This window comes from Clupea harengus, chromosome 24, assembly GCF_900700415.2.
Source record: "Clupea harengus chromosome 24, Ch_v2.0.2, whole genome shotgun sequence".
NCBI lineage: Eukaryota > Metazoa > Chordata > Actinopteri > Clupeiformes > Clupeidae > Clupea > Clupea harengus.
Window position 1 is genome coordinate 11,717,382 of NC_045175.1, and position 12,924 is coordinate 11,730,305.

Here is a 12,924-nt window from a genome sequence, read left to right on the forward strand (position 1 = left end):
GTGTATGTGTTTGGGGCGGGGGGGTAGGGGTTGATCTGAAGCTGTACTACCATCAGTTTTCTAACTTTTACATAGGGCAGCCATGACACCTCTCATATCAAACAGTTATTTCTTGCTAAAGCAATGTGACTATGAGACTTATCCTTCGGTGTCGCCTGTATGGATTATTACAGGTATTTTACCCAGCTCAACCAAAACTCTCTACTGCCCCTTTATCCCAAAGCAACTGATCCCAGTCTCTGCTTGGAATCTGAAATATTCCTGTAGCTCATTACACATTGATGAATTGGTCTCAGTCTGTGTCAGGTACATGGTGGCATTACAAACATATGCTGGGCCAAGCATACTGTGACTATTCCATATGAGATTTTGGCATTTGTTGTGTGTGTGTATGTATGTGTGTGTGCGTGTTGTATAAATGAGTGAGTAAGTAAACCTTTGAATGCATGTATGCTTTAATGTGTGTTGGTGTTTTTGTAAGTAAATATGCATTTATGACTTTAGTGGTGTGTGTGTGTGTGTGCGCACGTGTGTGTGTGTGTGTGTGTGCGCACGTGTGTGTGTGCGCACGTGTGTGCACGTGTGTGGTTTACCTGACTGTTGCCCAGCTAGCCGATTCATGAGGTAAGACTTGCCAGTGCGGTAAAACCCCACCACAGCCACCACCACCACAGACTGCTGGATCCCCCTGAGGATGTCCAGGGCCGATTCCACCGTCCGCAGTCCCCCCTCTGCATTCTCAATCAAGCACACAGGTGCTGGCATGTGGGGTGGACCTTCAGACATGGCTGGTTGTAAGGTGGCAGGACAACCTACAAAATTAAAACCACACACAAATCTTGATTCAGTTATATATTTTTTGTTCTTCCATCATTTCATTTGTTGTTTTTTTAGTGTCAGACAAGGTTTAGATGTTAGGCAGGGCAACCTAAAGGCGAGGAAATAACACAGAAGACTACTTCTTGTAATGACAGGTAGTTCATTAGGTATGCCAGTAGGTGGCAGCATGATATATATACCAGCCAGGGGTACATATGAAGAAGTTTGCAATGTAACTACATGACAACGAATGTCATTAAAAGGTATAACTTAAAGGAACTAGTTTAAATATATAAATATAGCACAGTGGAATGTACGTGTCCGTTAACTATTTCACCAGCATTCATTTGTGGATTAATCCCTGGGAGCAGCATTAAGAGGAGGTGATGTGCCAAATAGAACACAGTGAAATAGCCTGGGCTATATGGCATGACATTTAAACTGGATCAACTGTATTCATGTGTGGATTAAACTGGACAAGTCCTAAACGTTTCTGGTTAGTATTTTATTGCTGGTCACCAGCGAAACTAGCCTGTTACCTAACTATATATTAATGTAACTTATTATGGTACCAGAAGAGGGTCTCAACTGAACAGTGTTTTTCATCAGAAAAATATTTTATATCTTGGCCAGAGATAGCAGCTTCCTCACAGGGTAGAGAATTCTGCAGAACTCAGTCGACTCGGAAGAGATGCTCCAGGGACAACTTCAGTAGTTGTTAATTGCTCGGAAATAAAGTGTTCAGTATTTCCACAACTTGTTACTCTGGATAATTATTCGGGAGTTTTTGGGACAACAAAACCCAATGAAGACTATAATTACATTATATCGATAAGTTAGTATTCCCATTGCGCTATGTCTCTCTCGCCCTCACTTTAAAATTGCGTTACTGATTCTGGTTACAATTGGTCAGCTTACTGGTCTTAACTTTTTGGACCAGTCATCAATGATGGATGATAAAAACATGTCTGTGAGAAGGATAAATCCCACTGTGGCAATAAGGGGGAAGGAGGACTGGACTCCCCTACCTGAATGGTTGAGACAGGGTTCCCCCACCTATATTAACTTTAATTGGACCAACTTAGCACAATGGGCGGCCTGATAAAAGGTGCACCTCATTCTTGCATGAGGGGGAGACAGACTGAACAGGCTGGAACCCCATTCCACCCAGCCTACATCCCACATCTTGAGATGCCCGACTCAGGCCATTTACACAATGGGCCTCATTCTCAAACTCAGTTAAGAAGAATTTAAGAAGGAATTTCTTCTGAACTCCACTTCCGGTGGATTTAGGAAAACATTTGGCATTTATGAAAGTTTTCTCATCTGGGATTTGTTCTGAACTTCAGAAGACTTTCAGAACGCGAAATAGCGGTCGTAAATCGGCCAGAGTTTTCTCGAATGCGATTCCTCAAAAAACCACAAGATGCCCAACTTGGCTGCTCCATGTTAGAAGTGTTAAGGGCTGAATTTGTGAGAAATCGTTGGTGATTGCGTTCACATCAACTCTACAGACATCCTCGGATTAAAATAATTATAATACTAATAAATACGAGAATATTTGTATCATTAACAATTACGTTTCACATTTATAGTCATGATTCTACAAGGCATTGTGATGTCCTAAAATAAATAAAAGGACTACACTACACCTTTTTCAGCCCAAGGACCCCTTGGCTGAGAGAGACACTGAGCAGGGACCCCCACCGCCCCAAATTTGGGCCTGATATTCATATAATTTATTTGGAACTAAGTGTCATTCTCACACACACACACACTCCCCTACACATGTTTGAACAGAATTACAAATCATCTGTGACACACAACTCGTTTCAATTTATTCTGTTTATTATTGACATTTTTTCTCCCTTACAGTTAGCCGTCACTCTGTATTCAATTAGGGAGGGACAAAGAATTGAGTAGCTTGAGAAGCTTACGTATGGATGAAATATCTCATACCTAGTGAGAGATCTGACGTTTGAGAATTCATCATTCATGTCTTTGGCAACAACATTCTCCCTATGAAGCATGCAGTGCATCATACATGGCTCTTGCACCGTCTGTGCACATCGCGACACATTTTGGCCAGGGTATATCATGTTCACGGAAAAAATTGTCGATCACTTTTAAAATCTCTGAACTTTTTTTATCTCCAGGCAGCTGCTTACAGAATCGAAATTCCTCCTGCATCTCATTTTGGTCGACAAATCACAAAAAAGCTAAAAGCTGAGCGTCGTTTCACACATCGGTGGATTCATCTAATTGTAGTGCAAAATAATCTGCCTTCGGGAGTTTTGCGACTAGTAGTGCCCTCACATCAGCTGCCAATTCATCAAAAGGGCGGGCATTGGGATGCTTTTCAGTTTTTTAACGTACTCATCCTTCCCAAACATTGTTTTGCACATATCACTAGCTGTTGGCAATATTAAACTTTCTGCAATTATGTATGGCTGTTTGGTCTGAGCGACACGTAATGCAACTTGATAAGAGGCTTTTAAAGCTAGCTTGCACACTTTGGCTGATTGTCTCATCAAGGTCTGCTGGCCCTCCAATCTCAGAGTGGCTGAGAGAAAGTGGCACAAATCTGCAGCACTGGACGATCTTGCAAGCTACCAGACACTGCTGGCCGCCTCCTCCTCCAGCATCACAGCTGCTAAGAAGACTTTTTTCAATGACAACATCAACGGTGCAACTGACACTCGGAAACTATTCTCCACCTTCAAAACTCTGCTCTACCCTCCTCCTCCTCCTCCCCCAGCTACTAACCTCACTGCTGATAACTTTGCTTCCTTTATCACTTATCGTTTGATACAGTCAACCACCGCATCCTTCTGTCCATACTGTCAAGTATGGGCATTTCTGGCAAGGGGCACTCCTGGTTTGAGTCATACCTCACTGGGCGCTCGTTCAATGTGTCATGGCAAGGTCAGCTGTCTGTACCTCACCGCCTCACCACTGGGGTGCCCCAAGGCTCGGTGATGGGACCACTTCTCTTTGCCATTTACACCACCTCGCTGGGCCCTATCATCCACTCGCATGGTTTTTCCTATCATTGCTATGCTGATGATACTCAACTGTTTCTGTCTTTCCCTCCTGAGGACACCACTGTCTCGGCGCGGATCTCGGATTGTCTTGCTGATATATCCACATGGATGAAAAATCACCACCTTCAGCTGAACATGGCCAAAACGGAACTGATGGTCTTTCCAGCCAAACAGGCCATCCACCACAACATCAGCATCAATATTGACTCCTTATCTCTTGTTCCATCCAAAACAGCAAGAAACCTCTGCGTCATTATTGATGACCAACTGACTTTCACAGACCACATTGCCTCTGTCTCTAGGTCCTGCCGCTTTGCGCTATTCAACATCCGCAAAATCAGGCCGTACCTAACCTAGTATGCCACCCAGCTGCTGGTGCAAACCTTGGTGAGTTCCCTCCTTGATTACTGCAACGCCCTCCTAATGGCCCTGCCGGCTTGCGTGGTGAAACCACTACAAATGATCCAGAACGCGGCGGCGGGTCTGGTGTTCAACCAACCGAAAAGGGCACACGTCACCCCGCTACTCATTGACCTCCACTGGCTGCCTGTAGCTGCTCGCATTAAGTTCAAGTCACTTATGCTTGCCTACAGAGTGCTTGATGGTTCTGCTCCCACCTACCTAAATGCTCTTGTAAGGGCAAATGTTACACCCAGGATGCTGCGCTCTTCTAGTGAGCGTCGTTTGGCACTGCCGTCTGTGCAAGTACGGCAGTCCAGACTATTCTCATTTGTAGTTCCACGTTGGTGGAATTAACTACCTAGCACTACCAGAGCAGGGGCGTCCCTCTCTACCTTTAAGAAGCTTTTGAAGACCCAACTCTTCAGAAAGCACTTCTCGTCCTAACTGGCACTTCGACTAGTGTGTAACTTGCAATTACAGCAGTTACATTTCTGCACTTCTTTTTCTTTTTTATTTCAGTTATATTTCTTATGTAAAGTAGTATTTATTGTTACACCAGGTTCTATTGCTCGTAGCTTGACTATTCTCTCCCTTGTACGTCGCTTTGGACAAAAGCGTCTGCTAAATGACTAAATGTAAAATGTAAATGTAATGAACCCTTCTCTCATTTCCAACCATAGAAATTAGCTACCCCATGGCCATATAGACCTAAAGCCTGTAGATTAACTAGACAGTTTGGTTGCATTAACTTACGTCTTTAATACAGCCTGAACAACAAACAACACAGAGAACGCTGCAGATCAAACAGTCCGTACGAAACCTCCACCCCCTTTATATACGATCAGGTATGAGATAAGGTTATCTTATGGGGTGGGGAGGGGACTTTGGACTCTAGACCTCACAATATCACATGAAGAGACCTGACTTGACGGAAACACTGACCCTCTCGCTTTTACTTGCGACATACACATGTCAGCACGTACATACATCTGCTGGAAAATCACAAAACCTTGTATGCTAGCACAAAAGTCTGAGCTGCAATACACATGATCCAGTTTGGCAAGTGTAATAATCCTGATTGCAGATGCATAAACAGGCAATTTTTTGATGACTGCTGTTACGCCCCTCTACACCCCTACTGGCTTTGCAGTGGCAGTGCAACAGCTTTTAGATTAGATTAGATTAGATTAGATTCAACTTTATTGTCATTGCACAGAGTACAGGTACTGAGGCAACGAAATGCAGTTAGCATCTAACCAGAAGTGCAAAGTAGAAGAGTGCAGAGTATGTGCAAATGGTTATATAAATATAGATAAATATGGTATATACAGTATGACATAGGATATAAGTGGTATGAGCAGTAAGAACATGAGCAGCAATAAAGGTGATTAGTGCAGATGTGATATAGATATGTGTAAAGTGCAGATGAAGTACAGGTGAAGGTGGCAGTAGAGGTTATAAGTTATAAATGAGGTAGGAGACATGATAAGATATAAGTACGATGAATATGGATGACAACAATTTAACATAAATAGATATATACAATGAACAATTTAGTGCAAATGTTCAGTGGCTGGAGGTAGGTGTGTGGCAGTCAAGCCAGGGTAGAGAGGGGAATACAGGAAGGAGTGTGAGGGGGTAGCCAGGGGGAACTATCACCGTGGTGCAGAGTTCAACAGGGTGACAGCCGCAGGGAAGAAGCTGTTCCTGAGCCTGCTGGTCCGGGAACGGAGGGCCCTGTAGCACCTCCCTGAGGGGAGGAGGGCAAACAGTCTGTGGTTGGGATGGGAGCTGTCCTTCTCGATGCTGCGCGCCTTCCGCAGACATCTCTTGCGCTGGACAGCATCTATGGTGGGGAGTGGGGAGCCAGTGATGCGTTGGGCAGTTTTCACTACCCTCTGGAGTGTTTTGCGGTCCGCAACAGAGCAGCTGCCAAACCAGACTGAGATGCAGTTGGTGAGGATGCTCTCAATGGTGCAGCGGTAGAAGTTCACCAGTATCTGAGGAGACAGATGGGCCTTCTTCAATCTCCTCAGAAAGAAGAGACGCTGGTGAGCCTTCTTGACTATGGTTGAGGTGTTGAGGGTCCAAGAGAGGTCCTCGGAGATGTGGACACCCAGGAATTTAAAGCTGGCGACACGCTCCACCTCCGTCCCGTTGATACAGATCGGGGTGTGTGCGCCACCTTTGGTCCTCCTGAAGTCCACAATGAGCTCCTTGGTCTTCTTGGTGTTGAGAGCCAGGTTGTTATTGGCACACCACTCTGCCAGGTGCTGAACCTCCTCCCTGTAGGCCGACTCATCGTTGTTGCTGATGAGGCCAATCACCGTTGTGTCGTCTGCAAACTTTACAATGGTATTAGAACCATGTACAGCTGTGCAGTCGTGGGTGAAGAGGGAGTAGAGGAGAGGGCTCAGCACGCAGCCCTGTGGGACACCAGTGTTCAGGATGAGGGTTGAGGAGGTGTTGTTGTCTAACCTGACAGACTGGGGTCTGTTGGTTAGGAAGTCCAGAATCCAGTTTCTGAGGGAGGTGTTGATGCCTAGATCACTGAGTTTAGTGATCAGTTTGGAGGGGATTATGGTGTTAAATGCAGAGCTGAAGTCTATGAACAACAGTCTCGCATATGTGTTACTGTTGTCCAGGTGGGAAAGGGCGGAGTGTAGTGCCGTGGAGATGGCATCCTCCGTGCTCCTGTTCTGGCGGTAGGCGAATTGGAGGGGGTCCAGTGTGGGTGGTAGGCATGTTTTAAGATGAGCCAGGACCAGCCTCTCGAAGCACTTCATGATGGTTGAAGTGAGTGCAACTGGGCGAAAGTCATTAAGGCTCGCTGCTTTGGAGTGCTTTGGCACCGGCACGATGGAGGTGGTCTTGAAGCACGTGGGGACAGCTGCTTGAGCCAGTGACAGGTTGAATAAGTCAGTCAAGACCTCAGTCAGCTGCCCAGCACAGGCCCTGAGCACCCGTCCAGGGATGCCATCAGGGCCAGCAGCCTTTCGTGCATTAGTCCTGCTCAGTGCAGCACACACGTCGGTGGAGGAGAGTGTGAGGGGCTGGTTGTCTGTAGTGAGTACAGCCTTGATGGCCGCCTCCTGGTTGTCCCTATCGAATCGTGCATAAAAGCTGTTAAGCTCATCAGGGAGTGATGCTTCGCCGGTTTGGGGGGAGGTGTTGGTGGGTTTATAGTCCGTTATGGCCTGGATGCCTTGCCACATGCGTCGGGGGTCAGAGTTGTTATTGAAGTGCTCTTCAATCTTGAGTTTGTAGCTGTGCTTGGCCTTTTTGATGCCCCTCTTCAGGTCGGCCCTGGATGAACTGTAGGCCTGGGTGTCACCTGATCTGAAAGCAGTATCGCGTGCCTTCAGCAAAAGGCGGACCTCCCTGTTCATCCATGGCTTCTGATTAGGGAAAGTGGTGATTTGTTTGAGGGTGGTGACACTGTTGATGTTGGTGTTGATAAAGTCCAGTACAGATGAGGCATAGGCGTTGATGTCCGTGTGGGAGTCAAGTGTGGCCTGGGTGGCAAACACACTCCAGTCTGTGTGTCCAAACCGGTGCTGTAGTGCAGAGTCTGCTCCCTCTGGCCACACTTTAACTGTCCTCACTGTGGGTTTCACACGTTTGATGAGTGGTGTGTATTTCGGGAGAAGAAACAAAGAGAGGTGGTCAGACTGACCTAGGTGGGGGAGGGGGTCAGCTTTGTAAGCATCAGCCATGTTAGTATAGACATGGTCCAAAGTCTTGTCTCCTCTCGTGGGACAGGAGACATGCTGGTGAAATTTGGGGAGTACAGTCTTCAGGTTGGAGTGATTAAAGTCACCCGCAACAATAAAGGCTGCCTCCGGATGTAAAGTTTGTTGCTTGCTAATGGCAGCATGCAATTCCTTCATTGCCAGCTTAGCGTTAGCATCCGGGGGGATATAAGCTGCAGTCACAGCAGTTGATGTAAACTCTCTAGGCAGATAGAACGGTCTACACTTAACCATGAGATACTCAATGTTAGCAGAGCAGTGACTCTCGATGATAACAGTGTCCGTACACCAGTCTTTGTTGACATAGATGCATAGTCCACCGCCTCTGGTCTTACCGGAGTCCTCTGCTGTTCTATCCGCCCGGAGGATGTAGCGCCCCGCTAGCTCGATGGCGCTATCAGGGACGCCGCTGTTGAGCCATGTTTCTGTAAAAATCATGACGTTGCAGTCCATGATCCGTTTGTTAGTGGTGATCCGCAGCCGCAGTTCATCCATTTTATTTGCCAGAGACCGAACATTGGCGAGGAAAAGGCTGGGTAGAGATAGCCGGTGAGGAGTTAGCTGTAGCCTAGCTCTTAGCCCTCCTCGTTGCCCCCGCCTTTGTTTACGGTCTCGACGCCGCCTGTGAGCACTTCCGGTCGGCGTAGCCGGGTTGGTAGCCACCGCTGTTTTTGTGATCTCTGGAATGAGCCGGTGGTGGTGAATGGGCATAATTAGCCTGATTGTCCACGACTGAGGAGGTGTGGATAAAGGCCATGTGGTTTGCCCTCAGAAGGCCTTGCATTCTCACCATGCTTTGGAGGCTGGTGAACACCATGTGTTTGGTGCTGGTGCTTGGCACTCACTATTTTCCTGTATTTTTGTACACTCTGTGGTCTTTCTTTCTTTATGTTGCGGCTCACAAACCGGGTCGTATCAACTTTGGCATTGTTAAAAACATATATGCATAAACATAAACGTGTATGCATGTATGTATGGATGTATGTGAAATATATGTGTGTGCATGTATGTATACACGTACATGTTTTATCTATGTTAACGCTTAGGAAGCACAACACGTAGACAGAGCAGTACAGTGAAAAGTCAGACCATCAAAGGGATTTAGGCTACAGTTATGGAGACCCAAGCAGCAGAAAATGCACCGTCAGTGTCTGGATCCAGGTCTAGTCTGCCTCCAAGTGCTCAGTAGCCGGCGCAGCAGCGAGAGCCAGAGACGTGCGCCCCAGAGCTGCATTCTCGAACTGAAGAAACAGATTGGACATGGAAAAGGCTACACTGGAAGCAGACCTGCAAGCCTTTGAACTTAAAAAGGTAGATGCGGTAGCTGAAATGGAGTATGATGACATGCTCAGTCTCAGGAGTGCCATCACACCACTGGAGGTACAGCAGCTGACGGAGGTGTACCTGGCACATCATACACAGGTCAGCTTCAACCCCAATGCTCCCCCTCCAGACAGATCACCTCCTCTCAGTCTCAAAGAGTCACCACCATTGAGACACACCCCTGTGTTAAGCCCCACATCAACAGCAAGGCTGCTCCCCAGGCAAGCATGTGAACTACCCAGACCATCCACCTGGGAATGACACACAGAGCCCTCCTGTCAATCTGTCATGATAGACTTAATTAGGGCTAATTATCTGGCCCGCAGGGAGTTTTAGAGCATGGCAGTACTCCTTATTTTTGCTACTGTAGGTGTAGTCCCGCCATAGACTACAATAGCCACAATTATCTGATCTCCTTATCACCTTAACTACATTTCACTTGGACAGTATTGGTTACAACAATGTTGTAAAAGTCACGCATTTTTGCCATTTAAATGCAGAGGCGAAATCTCTGGTGGTGGTTTAACTACAGTGAACTCCATTCACAGAGAGAGATACCCTGACTCTGCAGAAGAAATTCAAATGAACAAGGACAACGCAGCGACGACTTGTATTAAAAGTTCCAATACACTTTGACTCGTTTAGTTGCAGCCTAAGTTTATGCCGGTGGAATTTTACATTAGACCAGGAGTTTTCTGAGAAGGCGACCGGTTCCCTTTTCGTTTTCCTCATGTCGACACCCAGAACTTTGCATCCCCCAGGACCCATCGGGCCGCCGGGATCTTCAGGTGACGAGCTGAGAAGGACTCAAACGCTTTCCTCGAACCTACGCCCCGTGTTGTTCATCGGAGGACAAGAGAAAACACGTTGGTCGCCACGCAAGAGCGATCCAAGTAAGGCTGACATCTGGGCAGAAATTAGTCTTATAGGATAATGCGTATTATCTTGCTTTGGTTTTGCTAATCTGTTAGATCGTGCATGCACCATCGTTCTCTCTCTCTCTAACTCCCTTTATCATCATCTGAACACATACACGTCCACATCCTGATCTCAGTGCGATTTGAGTTGATTTTATTGGGTTAAAGTAACACTATGGAGCAATTTGACCTACACCCAACTTGGCGCCTTACACAGGCATCCTTTGTCTCGGACCTGCACACGCATCCGGTGACCATCCCCAACCAAGTTGGCACGTAGCACAGACGCGTGCGCAATACCTCCCTGTATACGCCTGCGCACAGACTCCCTCTCACTCAGACGAGTACGCTCTCAGGCACCCTCTTGTGTATTCCTGAACAGATGACCACACTACCCAACTTCCCAAAGCTGTGGCACAAGCAGCTGTTTTTGTTGTTTATCCTTGTGGTCTTTCACTCAAAAATATTCACAAAAATCGTACCTTTTCATTGAAGTAAAATTATTGAAAGAAAAAAAAATATGTTGACATTAAATAAATATTAAGTTTCAGTCATGTTTTACATTTTAAAGTTCACCTGTTTGATTAGGAACTCTTAAGTGGTCAACCATGTCTTCCTGTTTCACTGGGCTATACATTTTGTTGCCATTTCCTGAGGTTCAGAGTTAATAATGAGTTATTAATGATATACCTTAGTCAATAATTAAATGCATCTTATATCTAGTTGTAATTGTGCTTTTATTTTAACTTAGGTTAGAATGTAAGCATTTCTGGTTGAATATTCTGTTAAGAGAGAGAGATTGTTCTGAGGGAGGTGTTAAAGGTTTCAACAAATGGCTCAGAGACTTGTTGTCTCCAAGGCCTCATGAATACAGGGTGACACCCCTTATACTCAGGGGGTATTTGAACTGAAATATTTCAATGGCTTTTTAGAAGATTCTTAGCTTGAGTAAAACTTCTGTGTCTCTCCCTTGGCTGCGCACCATTGTACAAGATAAACCTGTTTCCTGAACTGATCATGAATCAGACTAAATCTCCAATATAGTATGGTATGAAATTATTACTATCACATAGCAACCTATTACTTGCTGACTTCAATTAAGTTTCGATTACCTTAAATGACTGGATTACTTGCGGAATGATATGAAAGAAGTGAATTAGAAGCGCAAAACCCATTGCCACCTGCAGCGGGTAACGCAGATGAAATGCTTGGCGGGCTGGATCTGGCCAGCAGGCCCGGAGTTTTAGACCCCTGCCCCAGACCATGTTAAAAGAATCTGAGCAGTGTGTGTCTCTAATCCCCAAGCTGCACTGCAGTTTTCTTGGACAGTAAAAATATTGAGCTTGGGGAATTCCGATAATGCTTTCTAGTCGCCGATCACGACAACCGATCAATGACGCTAACAACCTGTAACGTTGTAATGAGCCATTGTCCGACAGAATGTAGCTGTTTCGCGGGTTAATGAGCTTGCATACATTTTCAAACGGTATACAGGGAGAAGACCTAGAAAAAGACACACAATCCACAGTTAACGCGAAAGCAACTTGAGATCTCTCTTTGACCTCTTCACACAGAAGAGGAAGTTTGCATTGACATTGCCCACAAGCCCATTGGTGCTGTCTTCAAGACAAATGTCATGCAGAACGGCTGCCATCGTACCTGACACCGTGTCAAAATCACATACACCTCAAAGACAAGGCAAGCTACGGCAGGGAGCAAAGACATTTTTGACAGCCATGCACACAGAATTCAAAAGAGATTAACAAAACAGCTGGATTGCCCCCCTGCCATTCAGGTCACTCGGGCAACGCCTCCCAAACAACCGTGCTCAGGCCCTCGACCCGATGAAGGAAGTGGCGGAGTACTGCATGCGAGTGCATGTGTTCAGGAATAGCCGGTCGCCTGCGGTGGCTATATATGGACTTCGGAGGGCAAACAGAGGTATGGATCCGACTCACGCCATTTTGTTGAGAGTATAACTAACATTCCCTAGGTTTATGTAATAGTTCTGTGTGTCTGTGTGTGTGTGTGTGTGTGTGTGTGTGTGTGTGTATAGCAGTTAATAGTCCACTGGATCTAAATGTCTGACAGTGGGTCATTACCCCCTTCTTGCTGTGGCATGGGCCCTCTTCCTAAGTTGAAGTTGACAGGGCTGTTAATAGTGCAGCCGGTTGGGGCGATCACCTTTCCTCCAGAATGAGCAGTGGCGTTCACCTTGAAAGCTCCACCCCCTCTGACCAGACTTGGGGAACACTGCTGGGCTCCCACTTAAAGCGAGAGAGAGAGAGAGAGGTAAAGAGAGGGGGGTAGCAAAGATAAACATGGAGAGTGAAGGACAGAGATACAGGGAGAGAGAAGGAGCATATAAAGAAATGGAAAGTGAGGGTGAGAGATGGAGAGAGAGAAGAGGTCAAGGAGAGAAGGAGAGAGAGATGAAAGAAAGAGAGAAAGAACAGTGACACATTGACACAAATACATTGACAAAATACTCAGAGAGAGAGAAGAGATGGAAATATGGAATGAATGAGAGATAAAGAAAGACCAGAAAGCAAAGGTGGAGAAAGATAAAGTTAAAACAAAAAGAGTCAAAAGAGAAAGTTGGCAGAGAGAAAGTGAAAGGGAGAGCAAGAGAGAGAAATGGTGTTAGGAGAAACATAAACGATGAAT

At 46.0% G+C, this 12,924-nt stretch overlaps 2 protein-coding genes across 2 annotated transcripts in view; both read right to left on the minus strand.

Moving 5' to 3' along the window:
- LOC105890568 (guanylate-binding protein 1-like) overlaps positions 1-786 on the minus strand; it is a 39,915-nt gene extending 39,129 nt beyond the window's left edge. The window contains exon 1 of the mRNA XM_042703645.1: positions 594-786. Coding sequence (XP_042559579.1) covers positions 594-786 — 193 coding nt within the window. The remainder of the gene's footprint in view (positions 1-593) is intronic.
- Positions 1-12,924, minus strand: part of LOC105894420 (guanylate-binding protein 1-like) — a 272,853-nt gene that overhangs the window by 207,690 nt on the left and 52,239 nt on the right. The window lies entirely within an intron of this gene.